This window comes from Drosophila sulfurigaster, chromosome 3 (assembly GCF_023558435.1).
Source record: "Drosophila sulfurigaster albostrigata strain 15112-1811.04 chromosome 3, ASM2355843v2, whole genome shotgun sequence".
In the NCBI taxonomy this organism is placed as follows: Eukaryota; Metazoa; Arthropoda; class Insecta; order Diptera; family Drosophilidae; genus Drosophila; species Drosophila sulfurigaster.
In genome coordinates, this window is record NC_084883.1 from 24129459 (window position 1) to 24151597 (window position 22139).

General features: G+C 41.0%; 1 protein-coding gene across 6 annotated transcripts; it reads right to left on the reverse strand.

The window, feature by feature from the left end:
* Positions 1-5876: 5876 nt before the first annotated feature.
* Positions 5877-21874, reverse strand: LOC133841076 (serine proteinase stubble). 6 transcript variants are annotated; one of them, XM_062273347.1, is made up of 9 exons: positions 21699-21874; positions 15246-15492; positions 11151-11308; positions 9457-11089; positions 8889-9359; positions 7395-7572; positions 7165-7317; positions 6832-7103; positions 5877-6764 (listed from the first exon to the last, which is right to left on the reverse strand). In XM_062273347.1, the coding sequence occupies exons 1-9, from the start codon at positions 21744-21746 to the stop codon at positions 6601-6603; spliced, it is 3324 nt and encodes a 1107-aa protein (XP_062129331.1). In that variant the 5' UTR covers positions 21747-21874; the 3' UTR covers positions 5877-6600. The 6 variants fall into 6 exon arrangements, with proteins under 6 accessions (XP_062129331.1, XP_062129330.1, XP_062129334.1 ...); XM_062273346.1 differs by lacking the exon at positions 21699-21874 and adding an exon at positions 20245-20466; XM_062273350.1 differs by lacking the exon at positions 21699-21874 and adding an exon at positions 20249-20332.
* Positions 21875-22139: the final 265 nt, after the last annotated feature.

Genomic DNA, 22139 nt, shown 5'->3' on the forward strand with positions numbered 1-22139 from the left:
AAAAATATTATGTTTGTAACCTCTCATATCAACTGATTGTCGATGATTCTGCACATCAGTTGGTGGCAAGTGTCATGTGAAAGCTGTTATAACTCAATGGCAAGGGCATAACATTAGGAAAAGAAACTTCAGTAGCGGCGCATTAGAAATGAAAGTGAGCAGCAACAAGTACAAATACCACGCACACACTCATGCACACACACACACACACGCACACACATACGTTGAAAATGATTGTTAACTAACTAATGTATGACACGTTAACAAAATGCAAACATAACGAGCTGTGATTTGAGTTAGAAAAGCGCAAACAAACGAATCGCGGCTCACGATTTCGGTTAGCAGCACGTGTCAATGGCCCCGGAAAGGGTATGGCTACGGTTTTTGGCTCCGGGTCCGTCGTTTGTTATTGTTGTTGTTGTGGTTGCTGCTGTCGTTATCGTTGCCGTTGCCGTTGCCGCCTCTGACCGGCCGGGGAAGCGGTATGATTTAATTTTCGGTAACCCTCGGCACTCGAATTTAATTACGCAAATGTTATTCAATAGATCCGTTGCCAGAAGTCGAAGCACAACAAAAAAATGGGCGAAACTTTTGCACGCCACATGCCACATACGATTGACGGTTTTGTTGTTGCGGTTGTCGTTGTTGTTGGTGTTTTGTTAACCGCTTTGTTGGTGGTCGTGGCTTTAACTAATTGCATTATTATTTCATTTGGATGGCATTCATTTTAATTTAATTTCGTTTGCGCAACAACTTTCGTCTTCATCGCGTTTTGTTTGCACTTTTTCCCCTCAATTGCGCGCTCAAACATACTTATATTTTTGCACCTTTCACAGAGAATTTTTTGTACTTCCGTCATTTTGTTGGTTGGGCGCTTACAATGTAATCAGCTTTTTTTTGTTGTCTGGCCATTTAATTGGCGAAAATTAAAAAGGGAAAATACACTTTTTACAGACTCGCCAACTTACACTTTGTGTGTAGGCGTCGCAACTCTGGCAATTAATTAGAAAGCGAGACTTTATTTTCATTTATTAAAAAAAAAAGCTGCAGAAATGCCGCTTAAGAGTTCAAAAGAAAATGTACAAATACTATTACTATTTTTTTTTCTTCTGTGATTATTTACTTTTTCTTATATTTATTTGGAAGTGTTAAATGTTGGGCGGGAAGTCGATGAGTTGCGTTCACTTTTCATTTGCTAGGTCACTCAATTTGTTTTCTTTTCTACTTTGCAACTACTGAATTTGTCCTACTAAAGTTGCAGACAACTAAAAACTAGGAAGATATTTGTTAAAATAATAACCGAAATTTATATAAATTTTGTGCACCTTTTTTAGTTCAGATCTACAAACTTTAATGTCATCATTACGCGGCGAACACTCAATCGAGATTTACTAATTGAGTCAACCTAAGTAAAAATAAGTAGTTTATGGTAGATGAAATCTTTGAAAATACTTTGATTGACTCGAGTTAGTTGCAGTTGAAGTGGTGGACTTCTTGTTGGCTTTCTAAATGAGGTCTAAGCACTTCATCATCTCAACTAAATTACAATTATGACGCCCATATTGAAGTCATATTGTAAGCATTAGAAGCATTAGATACACCTGTAGATGGACGTCGTTGTAATCGACGTCAGCGAAACGAATTCATTGGAGCTGGCGGCGCTGAGAAACCGCTGGTTGCCCCATAAGACTGTATGGTAGATATCGACTTAAGTACATCTTACACATCGTCGAATATCTATCTATCAAGATTTAAAGGGCCAGGCAAACCAATAATTACCGGATGAGGCGTAATTTCCTATGGGCTGCATTTCAAAATGATGCGATCAAATTAATGATCAGTTGCCCCGAAAGCGTTAAAGAAGCGTTTTCAAGTCTTCTGCTGCCGTTTTGTTTTCTTGGTTGCTGGGGTGCGATTGCATTTTATGATATTGACAGCAGGCATTGTATTTTTTGGAAGATTTCCTGAGCTGCCAGAACAACAGCAGCAATGGCAATCGAGACAGACAGTGGCATCTCAGCATGCACTGGAACTGTTTACCTTTCCAAGTACCTTTCAATTGTATACGAAAAACAATAACAAAGTACACATTTTATTAAGCTAAGAGAAAGAAAATTCAACGGGAACTTTCGTTTTTTTCGTTTGTTTTTTTTTATAATCATTTGCTGCTTCTCGAGTGGCTGGAGTATTGCTTCCTATAAATCTTTGGCTAGTAATAAAAAAATTACAAGAGCCAGAGCATTTCCATTGTATCCGATGCGACGTCGAGAAGGTTGGGAAAGTTCAAAACGTCGCTTGAAGTCATTGTCCATGCGGGACACAACGAACTCCAGCAATCGGAGTCGGGAGTCCGGAGTCGCCACAAACTTGGTCATCTACTCGAGCTCGAGTTTGAGCTTCTCTTTCTAAAACTGGCACTCGCGCCCACTCGCTTGAAGCGCTTGGAATTGCTTGAGACCGAGCGACCGCCTTGAAGTGGTTGAAGCGTTTAATGATTCTTTGTACTGATGCTTCAAGCTGCTTAATTGTGCAACTTTTCTATGGAAATTAAATGCAAGCAACACTAGCGGCACTCTGTCGTGTCAGTTACTTCATCGCTTTCGTTTTTCATTGTGTGCGCGTATGCAGTACAGTTTCTGTGGGAAATGCTGTGATGCTCCTCTCGTTTTCTACGCTTCAACGTAAATGATCTTACAGAATTGCAACCTCCCATGAAGAAATTATGCCCTTAATGGGTAATGACTTCATTTAGTTATTGAAGTTTAATTGCTAGAGTTCGGGGAATTATTAATAATAGTTCTTTCTCGATAGATCGGAGTTAATAAAGATATTATTTTTATAAAACAATTTGTATTAATTGCGAGATTTAAAGAATATGGGTACTTCCATGGCGAAATTTGTCCCGTGCGAGACTTTTTACAGTGCACTGCAGTGAAAATAACATAAACTGAAACAATTTTAAAAATAAGTGAATGTTATTCTTAAAGCTCTAGATAAGCACTATATTTAGAGCTAAAAAATATAAAATATATAATTTTGTTCATTTTTTGGTTTTGCGTACGAATTGGTTAATTTTTGCAATTATCAACAACAGCAGCAGAAAACAAAACAAAGAAAATTCCAAAACCAATCTTAGCTCTAATTAAAGTACATATCTAGAGGTATAAAAATAATCTTTTCTTATTTTCAAAATTGTTTCAGTTTATGTTATTTTCAATGTAAAGAGTCTCACACGGGACAAATTCCGCCATGGAATTACCCATATGTTGATATATGTTAATAAAGCATTGGTTTAGGTATATAAAAAGTGGTAAAAATATTGACCCTTTTTACCCTAGAAGGGTATTACACTTTTGTATCTCCAGCAAATGTGTGTAGCAGGGTGAAGGAGGCATCTCAGACCCCATAAAGTATACATCAGCGTAAACAGCCGTATCCGTCTGATCGTTTGTCCGTATGAACACTTGTAGATCTCAGAATTTTTTGACAGCGAACTTTGTTTCAAACTTTGGCCATGCCCACTTACGCCCCCCGCAAATCGATAAAAATCGAATAAGAAGTGCCATTTTTGGTACTTGCAATAGTAACTAAAGTATTTATTTCCTGAAAATTTAGTTGGTTATTAAAAATGGTTAGCAGGTGTCTTACATTCAAGCACACACGACTGTAGCTGTCTTACTTGTTATTAATTACAATCACAACATCCCACAATATAATCAGCCTTTAATCTACATCCTTTACACCATTATAAATTTACCTTTGTTTACGGAAAATAAGACGTGATTTTATCTTTTCACAATGGAAGATTGTTGTATTCTTATTTGGTTTTAAATAATCAAAATTTGGCTTTGAATAGCTAATGAATTTCTCCAAATGATATAATAATAGGTGATTGAGCGCAGGGAGGGTGTTAACATCGCAGTTAATGATAAAATGTTATCGCACTGCGAAACTTATGCAAGAGACGCTCCAAAATTTCACTCAGTTATGCTTTACATAAATCGTAGCTTGATCGAATTCGATAAAAAGTGTTAACAATATCATTAATAAATTGGCGATGGGTCGATTGGAGTTTGCTATTCGACGTTTTCGCATTGACAAAAGTTTATAGTAAAGCAACAAACAATCCAAACATATGGAGCAGCCCTCTAGGTTATAAAAATATTGAATAAATCAGTATAATATCTAAACAAAACATAATACTAATAATAATATATTTGTTGCTTGGCTTTTTTTTTTCTTTGTAAAAGTGAATGCGATGGCATGGCGAATTTTCACTTTCGCCCTATGGGAATGGCTCTAATAAATGATTATTGAGTTAACGAGTTGGCTAGTTAGTTAATCAGAGTTCAGGATCATTGTCCGCAAATATCACGGTACGTTTCAATTTGCCAAATCGCATAATCAGCAACGCCCACAATTTACTAAACGCCGCTTATTACTAGTGGGGAATTGCATGTGAAAGTTCATCCAAAACATAGTTGCACTCACTCAATCACAGATGGTCAAGGAGTACACACACAAACACTCCTCGATGGAGTCTTGAACAGGTCGTGATTGGAGCCGTTGATAATCTCGACACATGAATGAACCCTCTCGTGAGACGTGATGTCTGTACAAATTATGATACGGTCGCAGCATAAGATCTCAAGCTGTTGTTCCATGCACTTGCCCCAAAATGTAGCTCCCACACGACATTAACAGAAAACACAGCTAGCGGCCTGTTGGGCCCTCTCTCTCTCTCTCCCTGTGTTTTGGCTCTCTGTCATATGCAAATGACCGACATCGTCCGAAAGCGAAAGTTCCATGACGACCTCATCGCAATGACGTCGGCAACTGTAATTGCTGGGTGTTCACCATGGCTGATCACTGACCAAATACTTGAAGAGTCACAAAATAACTTTCTTATGTGACGAATGTAGCGTACAATCTAGAAAACTCTTGAGCTTAATATTTATTCCCAAATTTTGAAGGAAGTTTCAAAATATATTTCCCCTTAGATATTGTTGTATCTTTTTCATGGAGAATTGCACGACTTTACGGTATGAAACTGTGTTTTATTTATTGTATTTGATTTTTCGTATCGTTTGCTTGGTGCATGCTTTGCATATTTAATAATTTTGGTTTTCTCACATTTGGAAATTTTGTTGTTACTTGCCCAAACTTTTAAAGAAAGTTTTGTACTTTGAAATATTGTACAATGTTTTTCGATTGTTTTGTTTTTATTTGTATATTTTGTTGTTTCGTGCGACCTCTTGCTGCAGATCTGCGGCACCTGCCAAAAAATGCTGTATAGCTGCCAAGCAATGCGTTCGGAATGCCAAATGCTCCACTTAATGAATAATGTGTGAGGTTTTGTCAACTGCTATGAATCCGTTGACTCATATTCACAGCGTGATATTGAAATATTTTTCACAATTTCTTCTTTCCTGCTCTGACAATAAAACAACGAAGAGATTACACATTAATCGCACGTAAATCTTTTAAGCTGCTTTGTACTACGGTCGCTAGATGGCGCTTACAATATACTTTCGCCTAAAGGTATGCAAGGTTTTTCAGCTGAATATACAATTGTGAGAAACCATGCAATGCAAATGATATTAAAACTGCTCTTTAAACGTTAATAATATAATTATAGTTCATAATTATTGTATTTATTTCCCTCAACTACACAATATTTTCGTTCGGGGCAAACCTAAAAAATAAAGAAAATAATTGCTTTACTGTCTGACGTCAACAGAAATTACAATAGTCACAGTAACCAATTTAATCGTTTTCATCTACTTATCTTTTTTCCTCTACTTAATTTTTTCATCTACTTTATTTCTTTTAATCATTATGTATAAATACCAATAAAAGATAATATGGAGTTTCGTTTTAAACATTTTAATTGAATTAATTTATGTGCGATTTTAAATAAATAATTACAATACGTTATTAAATTAAATTACAATAGCTTCTTCGTATTCGCAATAACTTCGTTGGAAAGAAGCGCCTATTCAAATGCCCCACATTGAGTTGAGCAATTGTCTATTATATAAACTTATAGCTACATAAATGTTATATGCAATAATTTAGAAAATTATATACAGAGACAAATGGGGGAAATAAGTTAAGTGTCAAACTGATTAATACGTTACACCACCATCATCATCACCATCATTATTATTACCATATGTATAATAATCCACGATGCGATCTTCGTTTAGTGTGCTAATCACATTCACTAGTTTAGGGAATATTTTCTTTATCATTCATTCTTATTTTTTTTGTGCTTTTGTTTTTCGTGTAATTATGAGTTAAGCTAAGCATTTTAAAATTAACATTATGATAATGGAATTAGTTGTGATTGTTTTTGTTGTTGTGTTGCATTTGGGTGGAGAAAAAGTTGAAGAGGGATTTATGGGAAATTGGTAAATGGTAACTGAAATCGTTGCTTGGGTTATGCACAGAGTCTCAATGTAAGCTAAGAGGTCATAACCAAAGCACGAGATCAAGTTTGAATTCAGTTTCGAAAACAATTTCGATGTCGATTCGTTTGCTGGGCATTCACTAAGGATTAGGCATAATACACAGGCGAAGACTACGACGACGATGCGACTAAAACTGTAAAATCTGATTGATCCAGTCTCGGAACTCGGAAATGCGCGTATAGACGCCCGGCTGATTGGCCTCCGCACAGCCAATACCCCAGGAGATGACACCGCCAAGTTGAAAGCGTTTGTCCGACTCACGTTGCAGCACCATGGGGCCACCAGAATCACCTGTAAATTTTGTGATTTGCACAATTAGTCATGGCGATAACACGACGAAAAAGTGTTGTGAACATACCTTCGCAGGAATCGTAGCCGCCCTTCTTCCAGCCGGCACAGATGAATATGTGGGGTATGTGCTCAATGTAGCCCGCCGAACGGTACATGGACTCGCAGATGGTGTTGTTGATGACAGGCACAGCGACCTCCTGCAGCACACTGGGCAGCGGTCCATCCTCATACAGACGTCCCCAGCCGGTGACAAATGCGGTCTGGCCAATGAAGTTCTCATCGTTGTCGGGTACACAAACGGGTATGATATTGGGTTGGAATACCACAGGCTCATAGAATCTGCAAGGGGTATTGTTTAAGATTTAACAATCGCATATATCTTTATTTATGGTAAATTCACCTGAGCAGCGCCAGATCGTATTCAAAGGTGCGTGGATCGAACTGAGGATGGGAAGCAACAATTTGTACGCGACGTTCCTGAAAACCATAGGGTTCCTCTTCCTCGGCCAGATCGTACTCCCCGAGGCGCAACAGCAAATCGGAGGGCGGCACACTGAAAGCGCAAGTTGTCAGTTAGTTGCGTTGTGTTGATACATTGATTGAGGCTTTCTTTGGTGGCCAGGCACTTACTTGTCAACACAGTGAGCCGCTGTGATTGCCCAGTTCTCGTTGAGAAGCGCCGCGCCGCACTTGTGCAGATAGGTTGAGGTGCGCCATTGACGCAGCGATATCTGCCAGGGCCAGCGTCCAAAGGCGGCATTTGCGCCGCCAACGATGCGCGGCTCGGGGAACATGCGACGTCCACAGACTGCAGAATGAAACAAAGAAGGATGAGGAGGAGAAGGAGGCAACTTAATAGGCGAACAGTTCACAATTAAAGTAATGGCCACAAAAGCCCTTTAAACATTTTAATCACTGCAACAGGCACTCAGTCATCCCAATGGATCGTCTGCATCGTTGTCGTTGCAAGAAATGTAATATGCTTTGGCCATGTCTTGGCCAGGCCTTGACTTTGGCCAGCGCTTGCCACAAGCAGTCAACGGCCTACTTTATGACGATGTTGGCTTCAAGCTAGCCTGCCTGCCTGCCTTCTTGCCTGTCGACTGACTTGTTTCGTGCATCAAGATATTTGCCAGTTGCCAGCTCGCAAATCGGTCAACGGGGCTGGGCTTGGCCTGACTCATTGCAAACGGCGCGGGAAATGAGATGATGGAGGAAGAGGAGTCAGTCGGATGGATGCTGCAAACTGCAGCAACGGACAATCGAGTAACCATGCACGATAAGCGAGCGAGCAGACAACGCGTGACCCAGGCGGCACAATGACCGACCACATCGCCGTCATTATTGTAAATTATTGCTGTAAAAATTGCTATGAACATGAAGTCCCTCTTGGGTTTACTGTAGTTGTTGTTTTTCTTTTTTTTTTGTTTTTGCTCTTGTGTTGTGGCAGTTGCAATCGTTCTTGTTGTGGCAGTAAAAGCCGCGCTTAGCTTTCTAGACGAAGATGCTCCTGTGCAGCATCAACAGACTGAAGAAGGAACTGACTACTTGCCACAACTGCCGCACAACACACTCGATTGTAGAATCATTCTGTGCAGCAGAGTCAAGGCCAATGTTCAGCCTTCAAATTGAATTTAATGGCCACGCATCTTTGTCTTATGGCCAAAGTCTGGTGTATTAATAGATTTCTCTGCAGCAAACAAGTTTCCTCTTTCGATACCCTGTAGCCATTAAACGTGGAGAGGGGTATATTCGTTGCTGTACTGTGATACAAAAATCTATTATAGTTTTCATTCTTTGTTAGTCTTTTCGTTCTTTTCAATTTGAAATATAGGTTAATGCTTATGACATGTGTTATTTATATGCAAATTTAGTTGACTTTGAATTTTTGATGATATCATCTTCCCTTCTATACAAATTGAATAATAGAAGAAATATCTCTGAGAATTGGAGTTGTAAATTCAATTAATATTCATTCTATTCTATATTTCTATTCTTTATAGAATTTTGTTCCCAATGCTTCTAGTTCCTATTTTAATGCCTTTGCTTTTGTTAAATCTCTTTACAGAGCATATCTTAGTCGAGCACTTTCTTTGTGTGTGCCTGAATGAAGCATCAACTCACCTTCTCTGTAATCGACGCCCTCCAAGCCACTTGCAGGCGCTACAGTTGTATTGCCAACAGCATCGATCGTGGTTGTGTTCAGCTCCTCGCCGCTGTAATCCGTTGTGCTGCTGCCGCTGCTAGCCAACTCGTTGCTGGATTCGGTTGAAGATGTTGTCGAGGATGCTAATTCAATGCTGCTGCTGCTCTCGGTTGCAGTTGCCGCTGTGGTTTTGCTTGTTACAGTTGCTGCTGTTGTTGTTGTCGTTGTAGTTCTTGGAGTGCTTGTTGTTGTTGTTGTTGTCGTCGTGGCTGTTGATACTGGCCTGCTAGTGGTTGGTGGTGGTTTTGTGGTTCTATGCGGCTTGCTAGCGGTTGTTGCTGTCGTTGCTGGCATTGGCGTTTGACTCTGACCCGGCTTTGATTCACTGCTGGTGCTAACGCTGGTGGCCACCGAGATAACCACCTTGTCTGTGCTGCTGCTGGGCGTAACTGCAATTAGAGAGCAATTCGCAAGCAAAGGAAGGGGAGAAAACATTCGTTTATTGATGCTGAACTTGCTGCTGCTTGTGTTGAACAATAAACTTACCTGCGCCCGCAGCCGTTTTGTTGTACATCTCTGGCAACAAAGTGGGCATTGGTATCCAATCGGCGGGTTGACCCGGCTGCCAATTGCTGGCAATGGTCGCATTTGTTATGGGTTCTGCCTCCACATCGGTCCAGGTGATCAGACCGGGTTTCTTGGTCGCTTGGCTGCTGCTGCCACTTGATGTTGCCGTTGCCGCTGCTTCAGTTGTTGCTGTTGCGGGTGATTGCAATTTGGTTGCTTCGGTGGTTAGCGGTGTTGCAGCAGTCGTTGTTGTTGTTATTGTCGTCGTTCTTCTGGTTGTCGTCGTTGTTGTTGTTGGCGCAGAAGTGGTGCTGGTTGTTGTTGTCTTTGTTGTATGCCGACGCGTTGGCTTTGGCGTTGTTGTCGTTGCTGCGCTGCTAATTGGTTGCTTTTTGGGCGCAGTCGTGGTTGCTGTTGGTGCAGTTGTTGTTGGTCTGCGCGTGGCCTTTGTGGTAGTTGTGGTTGTTGTTGTTGTTATTGGCACATCTGCCAGCAATGCCGGAACTTTGACAATCTCTGCCGTTGGCTGTGGCTTTGGCCTGGGCGCATGTGTTGTTCTCTCTGGCTTAGCTGTGGTTCTGCTTGCTGTCGATGTTGCTGTTGTTGTTGGCGTAGTCTTGTGACTGCTGCTGCTGCCGCCCGTGGTTGTTGTTTTTGTTGGACTTTGGCTGGTGGTGGTGCTGTTGTTGTTGCCTAGTTTACTGATGCTCTCAATAGGTTTTCGTGTTGCTGTTGTCGTGCTGTTGCTGCTGCTGCTGGTGGTTGTTGTTGTTGTGACTGGCTTCTTGGGCGGAGCTGGGCGTCTGTTTGACTGTTGCTTGTGTGGCTTTGCCGTTGTGGTAGTGCGCAGCGGTGGTGTTGGCCGTGGTGTTGTAGTTGTTGTCGTTGTAGTGCTTGTGGTTGTCGGTGCTGCTGTTGTGGTTGTTGTTGTTGTTGTCCTGCTTGTGGTCTTTGACGCTGCTGCTGCGCTGCTTGCTGTGGGTCTGCTGCTGTGCCGTCTGGTGGTTGTCTCTGGCCAGCGATTGGTGGCCTCGGTGACTGCTGGCGTTGTTGTCTCCACAATCTGGAAAGTCACAAATTTGCTGGGCACCGTTGTGGTCTCAATGCGTTGCTCAAGCGCTGGCAATGTGGTTAGCACTGGTCGCTGTGTGCTGGTGGTGCGACGACGATGTGGCTTCGGCGTAGTTATCAGTGTTGGAGCTGCACTTGGCTTCAGTGTGGTGCGTATCACGAAATGCGAATTCTTGTGGGTGGTGTGTGCATTCGGAGGACGACGTGTGGTGCTGGCAGTCGTTGAAGAACTGCTGCTGCTGCTGCTGCTGCTGCTACTGCTGCTGCTGCTGCTGATCATGGTGGTGCTTGTGGAGCTGCTGCTACTGCTGCTGCTGCTGGTGGTGCGCACTGGCTTGTTACTGCTCAAATAACTTTGCGTCACATTCTTCAGCAACTCGCTGGCCATGTGCTGCTGCTGCTGATGGTTGCTGCTGTGATTGTGGCTGCCAAAAATGCTGTCCGTCGTGCGCAACGTTGTGGACTCGTGGACGAAATGAGAAATGGTATTCTGATCGATGCTATTGTCGTTGATCTCAGGTGCAAATAACGAGGCTTCCTCCTAGAAATGCAAATGAAGAGATTCACTAAGAGTTGCCGTATGGTTGTTGTTGAAGACTCACCTTCAATGCACAGCACGAGCCAAAGTAGAAGCGATCGATGCAGGTGCCCAAGTGCGTGCCATTCTGCTTGATGCAGTCGATGGCAAACATGCAGACGCCAGAGCGTCCCGATTTGCGCACTATGCAGGGCAGATGACGTATATTGCGACCGGATTGAACTGTGAAAGAAGGGACAGAAATTAGTTTTATATTCATTTATTCTTGTTTTATAAAATTAACTAAAGAATGAGTAAATTCATTAAATCTAATAATCTACATTAATTTTGATTTATGAAGGTTCGACAACATTTTAAAAACATAATTCTTAATTTATGAATTTTATCGTGATATTATATTAGATGATTAGCTCTTGCAACGTCAACTATAAAGCTGTTTACTATTACTGAAATTAATTTTATGATTATTTTTGCTAATACATAATTTTTACTAACCCAGAAACTATCTATTACAAATATAACTTTGATAAATAGGTTATGCATTGCTTATTATTTAATATACAAAATTCTTAAATCAATCTAGTTTAGGTCTAAAATTTGTCTAGAAGAGTTCATCTTTAAATTTTCTTACTTTCAGTTCTTAAAAGCATAAATAGTGGTTATAAATTTTGAAAATTTAACAACATTTTAATACAACAAATTATTCTCTTCAAATTCTTTGAACGTTCATAAATAACAATTTTAAGAACATTCATAATTTAGAATTTCCTACTTGAATTATGAATTTGCAGCTTAGCTGAAGTTTTTACACCACAAATTCTTTATTCAAAAACTTCAATTATTGCTATTATTGTTATTATTAATATTTCCTTTGCTAATTTACACAAATAAAACTGCTTCAACTATCACTTGAAATAATTGTCAACTTTATTACTATAGTAAAACAAAGTTATGTCTTGCTATTACCATGTACCTTAAAGCTTTTGTGATAATTACAACAATTTATTTAACTGCTGCTTATCTCTAAACATTTTCTCACAGTGCACAACAAGTAGACGACAAAGTCGAAGAGTGCTCCGCATTCTTATTGCCATTTCGCTGATTCTTCCGTTTGCCGGCGCGATTAACGCCTTCAATTTGTACGCCAGTTTGAGGCAGACGTTTACCGTTAGGCAAACAGTTAACGCAAGTGAAAATGAAGTGGCAACAACAGTGGCCAAAGTGGCAGAACAACAGGCCATAAAAGACGCACCACAACTGTGCTGCTTTGTTGCTTATTCTCTGTTGCTGAAGGGCGTCAGCTTTTGAAGACGCACAGACCGACCGCCCGATGAGGCAACACCTCAGAAATGGCAACAACAACAACAAGAATATTAGCAAGCATAGCACTATTATTATTATTATTGTTATTATTATTATTATTTTTATTGTTATTTATTTATTTCGCGTGCCGTTGGCACTTTATGAAGAATGTACAGCGAGTTTTGTAATAGAACTTGCGCAGCAGCTGCTGCTGCTCAGTGTTTGAACTTATGTAATTGCAGACGACAGTTGAGAAAGGCAGTGGGAGAAAGAAAACAAGAGAGGAAATATAAACGAAAGACTTGGGCAACAAACTTGCAGCTGAGCAACATCGTTCTTTGTGGAACCTTTTGTTTGCACTTCGTGTGGTCATAAATAAAACTGCCAGCCAACGGACTGCGTCTGAACCTGCCAACTGACAGTAGCCAGGGCACTGACTGAAGCTAAAGTTGGAGTTGAAGTCAGTGGCAGTGGCCAGCTTCCGCCGCAAGTTGAATGTCGCGTTAAGCGCAAGTTACTTCAGAGTATAAATTTCGTGCGATTTGCTCGTATTTCAATTTTAAATCAGATACAATTGCAGCCGCAGCAGCAGCAGCAACAGCAGCAGTCGTTGGTGTTTTGCGTTTATTGAACTTTAACTGTAAACTTTTGCTGTGTAGTCGTATATATTGATTATGCAATTAACACGAAATGCTGAGTTATAGCAAGGGCAGCGTGCGGGCGCTGAGGCCGAGGTAAAACAAATGACTTAAGACACGAACTCGACAAAGAACCAAACAAAAAACCAGCAGCTGGATACTGAATGCCGGCCTCACATACAACATAAGAAAAAAAAAACGCATACACTCTTATAGACACACAAATTATACGCTGATATTTTTGAAGCCGAAAACTTTTGTCACGTTTAATAGACGACGCCAGCAGCGCAGTCAGCGTAGGCGACGTCGCAGCCGCAGCTAAAGAACCGGCAGCTTTTTCTTTAGTTCGCTTCACGGTTCTGTTGCGCTAGTATGTGTGTGTGTTTGCATTTCGTTTTGTGGCTTTTTGGGTCAACAGCTTTAGCATATGTTTCGCTAGCACACAGACAGCCTACCAAACAGGCAGTGAAGCTCACGTTAGTCAGCGACTCGGACGTGGACGCAAACGCGGACTCGATGTCGGACTCGAGACCCGCATTGCAATGTAGGAAATGTTCGCTTTTGGCATGCGAATGCGATGGGAGCCCAATTGTTTGTGGGCGACCGACGGCGGCAGCCAATCGAAATTGGGTCATTCTGTGACCTCCGGGGAAGGCGGCAAGCTGGGATTAGACTCCGGTCAGACTGACCACAGAGCGTTGTCGTGAGCTGAGAATGAGTTCATGGCTGTTGTTGGCGGCGTCGTCTTATTGTTTTTTTCTTATTTTTATTTATTTCCCTTTCACTTGGCGTCAATTTACTTTCCGCTTTCTGCGCTGAGATTATATACATTCTTGTATATTATATATATATATATATTGTTTTTATTATTATTGTTGGTTTTTTGCCTTTTTTTTTGGACAGCGTCATTGGTCCAGTCGAGTCATAAAAATGAAATGCTTGCCACCTTAACCCAGCAACGGCCACAGCCACTGCCAATGACTGTGACTGTGAATGCGACTGTTGTTGTGGTTAGTGTTGGTGTCTGGCACACGCTTTCTTGGCTCCAATGGTGGCTCATTTTTATGGCAACATTCTTTGATGGTTGACCTCAATTGCTTTTGCTCGCTGACGTTTTGGCCGTTTGCCGGCATTGCCGCCATCGCCGTCGGTTTGTGCTTTGCTTTTGTATGAAAGTTGTGTGTAGATTTAGTTTTTTTTTTCAAACTCTCCATCTCAAGCTGAAGCTGAAGCTGAAGCTGTAACAGAACTGTGTGTTTGTGCTGTGTAGACAAATTGGCAGCTTACACACACACACACACAGATCTCTTATGGCATCGGCCAGAAGAGGAAGTGCTAATAGCGTTCAAATTTGATACTTAATGGTTGTGACCCAATTAAAGAATGCCAGAACGCAACGCCTCTCGGCGGCGTATCATTAATTTTGATTACTTTCATTTGGAAACGCCACACGAGACCGAGCAACTGTTGAAGATGAGATGGAAGCAGAAGCAGCTGCTCAGCTCAGCTTAGCTTTGCCTGTGGCAAGTGTTCGACATTGTCCATTGGCCATTTTCCTAACTAACTAAGAAAACAAGTTTGTCGCTTCAAGCTCTTTTTTTTTTTTTTTATATTTTGGCAATCAAATTTAATGTCTGCAGAAATTACACGTCTCCGACAATAAATGCTACAGCTTTAACTTGGATTCTAGTTCTGGCTGTTGAGCGATAAATTTTAATGGATTTTCCTGCTTGTTTGCTGGGCATAAAACTATATGGCTTGGAAGCTGCTTTCTAAAAACGGTTTTGATCTGCTTAATTGGCCTAGTATGTAATCTGATAACTGAGAGGAAATTGTTAAATTTATAACCACAACTCTGTTGATAATTATTAATTGCAATATGAAATAAGCAGCTGCTCAATTGTGAAACTTTGAAATGAAATTTTTGTTCATACATATACAAATTGCGTTCCCTTTTGTTTAATTTCATTTAATTTCTTTGTTATCATTGAACGCGCCCCAAAAAAGCAACAGCAACAACAACAACAACGTAAAAAGAGTCGTTAATAGCCTACGTGAGAGAAAGTGTCGGAGTTCTGAGGAAAACCCGTCAACACAAGGCAAGCATCGTCAGCAGCCGTGCTCAATCTCTTTTCTGATGTCTTTATACTCATATATTTCAGAGAAAGACGCGCGCGCGTAAAGCTGTCAAGTGGCCAGCGATGTGATTCAGTACTTACATTGTGCTAAGCTGGGATTATCCACAAACACGGGACTGGCATCTGTGCGAGTGGCCAGCAACAGTAGCGTCAGCAGACTGCCCAGCGCCAGGATGAGGATGCTGCTACGCATGGGCATGCTGCTGTGGCTTCTTCTCTGCGTTATCGTTGACGATGCGGGTGCTGAGCTGTTGTCTGCTCTACTTTTATATCTGCTCTCTGTATCTGTTTCAGTGTATCTTTTACTCTGTTGCTGCAACGCGCCCATCTGTAAATGGAAAATAAATAAATACATTTTAAATGAGTCACACGCAGCAAATGTGAAACGTTTTAGGGTTTTATCCATATACATAAGCATATTCAAATTAAAACTAAACAAAACTGAATTTCTACAACAAAGTCATGGGCACGCCAAAAAATGACAACAACAACAACAACAACAATAAGACCTACAGACAGCAAGTGCGTAGAAGTCTTGGGATGACTCAAGCTCAAGTAGGTGAAAGTCGTTCAATTCGAGTGACTTGCATATGCAAAAATAATAATAAACAGACAGCGAAGCCAGCAAAGAAAGAAGTCACAAGAAAGACAACTTTTGACACGCCGCACAAAAGATACTCTTCAAGCGTTATCTAACAATCGAGTGTGGTAACATTTGATTCTTATTTAATAAAAGTCTATGCGAAGGTGAACAAAGAGTGAAACTTTTTTCCATCGCTGTTGAATTTGATTATTTGAACAGACTCAAATTCTTATTGTTACCATTCAATGGAATTCTTTGGGTTTTCTTTACAGCTGCTAGCAAATGAATTTCAGGCTAACTAATGTCATTTTAACTAAGATTGATTGGATTCTGAAGCATATATTATTAACACTAATATGTAAGCAACAAAATTCTTTGTTTTAATTGAAGTTCGGAACTTTTTAAGCTGATTTCTTTTTGGATTCAGAGGCATGTAATATTGAAACTTAAATATGAACATCATGTTTTTTGTTTTTATTGAATTTTTGAACCTTTCAAGCTAATTTTGTAAAAGTTTTCAAATAAATAAATATTTATTTTGAATATAAAAAGTAAGGTTCTTGTAAGTAATTATTCCTTATTGAATTTAAAGTCGATTACTAAATACAAAAAATATACGAAAATATTTTAAACACTTCTTATCAAACTGTTTTACAAATGAAGTATACTTCATAAGCAGAGTATGTAGAAATTCAACAAGAAAAGTTGCCAAGTTGCTAAGGGAACAGGGCGTATGTGTAATTTAGCCACTTTGCGGACATTATGAGTGTTGTTTTTGACGCCGCTCCTCTTGCTACTTATTGAGAGGGGGAAGTGTGTGTGTGTTTAGTCATGCCCAAAAAGTGACCAATAGAAAGCAAAAGTGTGCGAGTGTGTGTGTATAGAAAGCGGACAGCTTTGAGCTAACAGTAGCAGCTCACACTCACATTCGCTCTATTCCCGCCCAACGATTGTTGTATAATCAGCGATGCAACGTTTATATAACTGTCCAAAGTGCAAACTAGTGGAGTGCAACGTGCAACAGGTTCTCAGGGTTCAAGAGACGCCTAATTGATGATGGCTGAAGAAAGTTTCGTGGCAATGACAAATGTACAGATATGATGACATAAACTGTAACAATCAAAGAAAGCGTGCACAAAAGAAATGGGGAAATGGAAACCTAACTGGAACTGGAACTGCTATCGAGCATCTCTCTCTCTCTGTCTGTTTGTCTCTCCTTTTTGTTATGGCGACATTTTCATTGATCGGTGAGCATTATAGAAGAAGCTAGCTGTATTCTTCTTCTCACTTCTCACAATTCCGTGACGACGATCTGCTGCGCTGAGTAATTTACTGTCGCGTTGCGTTTGGAGAGTTGAACAACAAAAAGAAGATAAACGACAACAACACACAACACAACACAGCCGCAGCAGTTTGCTCGCGTTCTGAAGCTGCGTTGCGTAATACGGTCATTGACTTGGCCAACACCGTTGACCGTTGCTCGAGGCTTAGAGGCATTTAACAGTGTGCAAAAAAAAAAAAAACGAAATACAAAAAAAGAAAAAAACCCAACTGAATAAAAGCTATGTCTAGTGACTGTCATTAAACTAAACTAAATTGAATTAAATTCAAGTGCGGCCATAAACTTCAATAGAGGTCTATTCCTCATCTCTTCTAATGGGCGTTCGTCTCTCTCTGGGCACCTGCAATTAAATGTAATTTATGCGGCCGCAGAAAGAAGAAGATTGAAAAAAAAAAACCAGAACGGAAGCTATAAAATATTTCCGCATCAACGCAACGCTGATTACTTTTAATTAAGTGTCAGAATCGGCAACTAATTGCAGCTTCTCCGATTCTCAGCGAGTTGTCGACGCGTCGCGAGATTTAAGATTTCAAGTTTTCGATAATCACAGCTCAAATATCTCTCCCAGCTTTGTTAGCATTTAATTTTGTTGAATGCTGGCTATTTGTGTATTTAGGTCACGTTCTTGGCAGGCAAACACACACACACACACACACACTCGCACACACATAGAGAGAAGCATGTAATTATATTGGTGTTCCATTTCAATACGCCGTTTGGCTCAAATTGTGTGCAAATTAACATGAATTTTGTGCTACTGTCGATAAGACCAAAAAACCAGTCAGTCAGCCTCACACGTGAATCGCAGAATTTCTTTGGCTACAAACTGGGTCACACACAGATGATTTGCATGATTTGATGATATGGGGAAGTGCGGAGTGCGGGGGAGGAATACTGACTGGCTGTATCATCTCGAAGCAATTAAGTAATTTCCACCGCAAAAAAAACACACAAAATTTTTATTTTTATTTCCACTCGACATGTTAAAAGTGAAAATTACAAGTTTTTTTTTTTTTTTGGGGAACTTTTTGTGTTATTAAAGAGACATTGTGTGTGCGACCGTATGTGTGTGTGTGTGTGTGTGTGTGTGTATAACACTTGCCTTAAATAAAAGCGAAAGCCACACAAATTGTATTTTTATTTAGGCACAACTTGCCGTCTCTCTCACTCTATCGCTATCGCTTGTTCTCCATCTCTGTCAGTCTTTCTATTTATTTAAAAGAAAAGTGAAATGCAGAAAGCACATAATACTGTCATTTCAAATTAGCCAAAAAAAAAAAATACTAAAAAGGCAGAGACGAACAAAAGAATTATGCCATTTGATGATGTTTGGAACAACATAATAATCAAAACCAGAAGAAGAAGTGCGTCCACTTTTGCTGACTGCCACCGACTTGGCTTTCATTTCTGTTGCTTGATACCAAAAACGGCTTTGGAGAAATTTCAACGTGACTGAATATTAGTGTGTGTGCGAGTGTGTGTGTGTGTGTGTGTGCGGTTGTCGATGTTCACTGTTTTGTCTAGCTGCGGGATGCGGGAGTTCATTAGGTTCAGGTGGCACTAGAAAGCCACACCACACAACACCAGCACCGGCGCCCATATGAAATTGCAAAGGCATGAACAAAAAGACTTAGGGCACGAACTTGCACAGCAGAACCAACTAACTGGCAATTTCTCAATTGGCAACATGCAAATTATAATAATTATCATGAAATTAAACGGAGCAACTGGGGGGGCGGCTACCACAGCAGCAACAGGAGAAGATGCTGCAGCTTAAGCTCGTCGAGCTTCTCGTCAGGTTGTGGTAAACCAGAATGAGCAGAAATGCAAATAATGCCAAAGGCGCACCTTGAGCTCAACTACTACGCTGAGTGGCAAGCGCAGCATTTTAGACCAAAGTCAAAGCCAAGCGCGACAACAACAACAATAACAACCAGAACAAAAGTAACAACAACAACAACAACTACCAGACCAGTTCTCTGTTCTGTGTTCTGTTGCAGGCCGAAAAGAAGTTTTTGCTCTTGTGTCTCCTCGTTGTGGATGCTGCTGATGCTGCTGCGGCAATTGAAACACTTGTACTGAGGCTGCCTCTTGTGGCTGCTGCTGCTGCTGCTGTTGTTGCGACTGTTCTTGTTGCAGTTGTAGCTGTTGCTGTTGTTGTTGTTGTTGCTTCTTTTTACAGGAATTTCAATAAAAATTTGCAGCAGAAGGCAACTTTTGCTTTGGACTCGTTTGACTTTGGCCGTTGATCAAAATCAAGGCGCTTGAACTTGTTGCTCTTGCTCTTGTTTTGTTGCCAGTTTCTGTTGCTGCTGCTGCTGGTTGCTCTGGTGCAGTTAGTTGCAGTTATGTGCAACTATTGTGAGAGTATGCGAGTGTGTTTGTCTCTGTCTGTGTGTTTGTGCCTCTAATTGACTTGTACGTGGTAGAAAGTGCGGCGCAGCTACTTAAGCAACAGAGCAAGCAGCACAGCAGCGAGCGAGCGTGAGAGGGAAAGAGAGAGAGAGAGAGAGGGAGACTTCAGTGGCGCGCGTATCTTACGGATGCGTATCTTTCAGATTTTTTTTATCTTTTGCATTTACTTGCGTGTTCTGTAGTTGAATTCTGTTTACTTGACTTTTGTCGTATTACAATCGCTTTTTGTTTGTTTGTTTTACTTTTCTCGTAGATGTTGTTGTTGTTTTTTTGGTTTTTCGTTTTTCGTTTGCTGTTGGGAAAACTTCACTGCCAACTTATTTTTGGGGTCATTTCTTTTAATTTGCTGCCACACTGTTATTATGATTATTGCCGTCGTTGTTGTTGTTAGAATTATGTTTTTTCTTGCGGCTTCTCTTTTTTTTTGTGTATATTTCTTATTTTTTTCTTTTTATGAGTTTCTTCACATTTGGCTTTTGTTTGACACACGGTTTGTATTGTGTTTATCTCTCTCACTCGTTTGGCCTTTTGTTTTTCGTTTTTTCGTTTTAGATTATATGTTTTATGTTTAATGAAAGAACCGTAGTCACAATTTGGCGGCTATTGTATTGCACTCGCTGTTAACTTATTTAACTATGCACGCATTGGCCAAGCCAATTTGAGGCCAATAACTCAAGTTCTACACACAAACACACACACACACACACACACACACAGAGAAGCACAAAACACGCACGCACATACGCTGTTGTCGAAGTTGAAGTCGAGAGTCGAGAGTCCGAGCGACGTAACCAGGCGATCAAAAGTAAAAGAATCCGAAGAGGAGCCAAAGACCGCGTTGAGTTGCGCACGTCTGGAGAGAAGCGCGCATACAAAAGATCCACACGCCAGTTGAAGTCAGCCAAAGCCAAAGCTAAAAGGCTGAAGACGACGCTTGACGTCGACATCGACGTCGACGCTGGCAGCGACTGCGACTGTGACAGCGACTGAGAGTGTGGCTGAGATTTTGCGACTGCGACGTTGCTCTGGCAACGTTTAAAGAACGACAAAGCAAAATTGGTAGTAGCTGGAGAGTCAACACACACACAGACACACATACACTGAGATATACATTAAGAAGCAGACGCACATAGAGCGATATAACATGTGCGCATGCGTAGCCGGTCAGCAGCGCAGTCGACGCTGGCAGCGACGCGTTAGTTTGGAGCTTCGCGCATAACGGTTTCCATTAAGGCCAGTTCACAAAATGGTGAGAACAACAAATGCTAGGCAGCTGTTGTTGCTGTTGTCGTTGCTTATTCAAATGAACAGTCACACACACACACACACACACACATACACACACTCGCGCAAACACACTCACATATGCTGGCACACTCTCTCAGCTTGTGGCTGCGACTCTCTTGTTGTCATAGCCACAGCTGATTGGCGGCATTTGTGGTGAGCATTGGAGCAGCAGTGAGGAGTGTGGTGTGCGCAGGGGGGAGGTGAGGCGACAGTTGAAGTTTGGGGTTAACAGCGCTTTCACATTAAAATAGCAAGAAGCAGCCGCAACAACAACAACAACAACACGATGTTGGGAACTTGGGAGTCTCTTCTTCTCAGTGGCTTTTTCTTTAATATTTTGTGTGTGGTGCAAATGAGTGGCTCAGCCTGTCGCCATTCTTTGTTCATCAACGCTCTGCCCAGGTGTGTGTGATAGTGAGTGTGAATGTGTGGTTGTGTGTGTAGTTGTTGCTGTTATAATTTATGCACGTCTTCAGGTTAAGAAAGTCAAACTATATTATCGCTGCGCTTAGCGTTTTTAGTTTGTTGACTGTGTCTTGTGGGTGTCTCTCTCTCTCTCTCTCTCTCTCTCTCTCTCTCTCTCTCTCTCTATCTGCCTCTTTCTCTTACACTCTTTCTCTCTAGTACCTGTTTATGCTTATTCGAGTGCCTGATAAGACTGCACTGTCGACTGCAATTAGCTAGTTATGCAAAGGCAGTTAAAAGTCTTTTTTCTTGGGAACGCTGTCAGACTTTTACTTTGTTGCCTGCATTTGGGGAAGAAGCTGCTTAAGAATTTGTTATTCTTTAGGCTTAGCTCACTTGCAATCAATGAGCAGGCACAATACACACACACACTTTGGAGTCAATCAATCAATCAATTAATCAATTGGACTTAATGACACACACAATATTTGAAGGCACATACAGAGCTTGTTATATGAAAACGCGACGCTTTTTTGCCGAGACTCCACATATCATCTTTGATTTTTTTTGTTTTGTTTTGTGTTTCTGTTTTGTTTCACTTTAGTTAAACAATCGACGCAGAAAATACACTGAAGAGCAAAGCAAAGCAACAACAAACGCGTTGAACTTGAGAGACCTTGACACTGGCGCTGCTCCACAGCAACTGAGTCCAAACAGGCAACAAGTTGTGGCCAGTTACTCGAGTTCTTTGCCGCAGTCGCTGGCGTCGCCACAGCAGCAGCAACACCAACAGCAGCCGCAACAAAAGAAGTGGATGTCATTTCAGTGTGCTGTGTGTGGATGCCAAGAGAGCGAAAAGCGAAGAGTTAAGAATGGGCAAGAGTGAGAGCCAGAATCAATGATAAGCCAAGCTGAGTCGAACGTCTAATTAGCTAATGCTCTT

Coding starts and splice junctions, on each gene's coding strand:
- LOC133841076 (XM_062273346.1), bottom strand. CDS start 20,451: ATGTCGACGTCAAGCGTCGTCTTCAGCCTTTTAGCTTTGGCTTTGGCT. Junction 7,318..7,394: donor GCGGCTCACTGTGTTGACAA/GTAAGTGCCTGG, acceptor TTGCGCTTTCAG/TGTGCCGCCCTCCGATTTGC. Junction 6,765..6,831: donor CGGCTACGATTCCTGCGAAG/GTATGTTCACAA, acceptor CAAAATTTACAG/GTGATTCTGGTGGCCCCATG.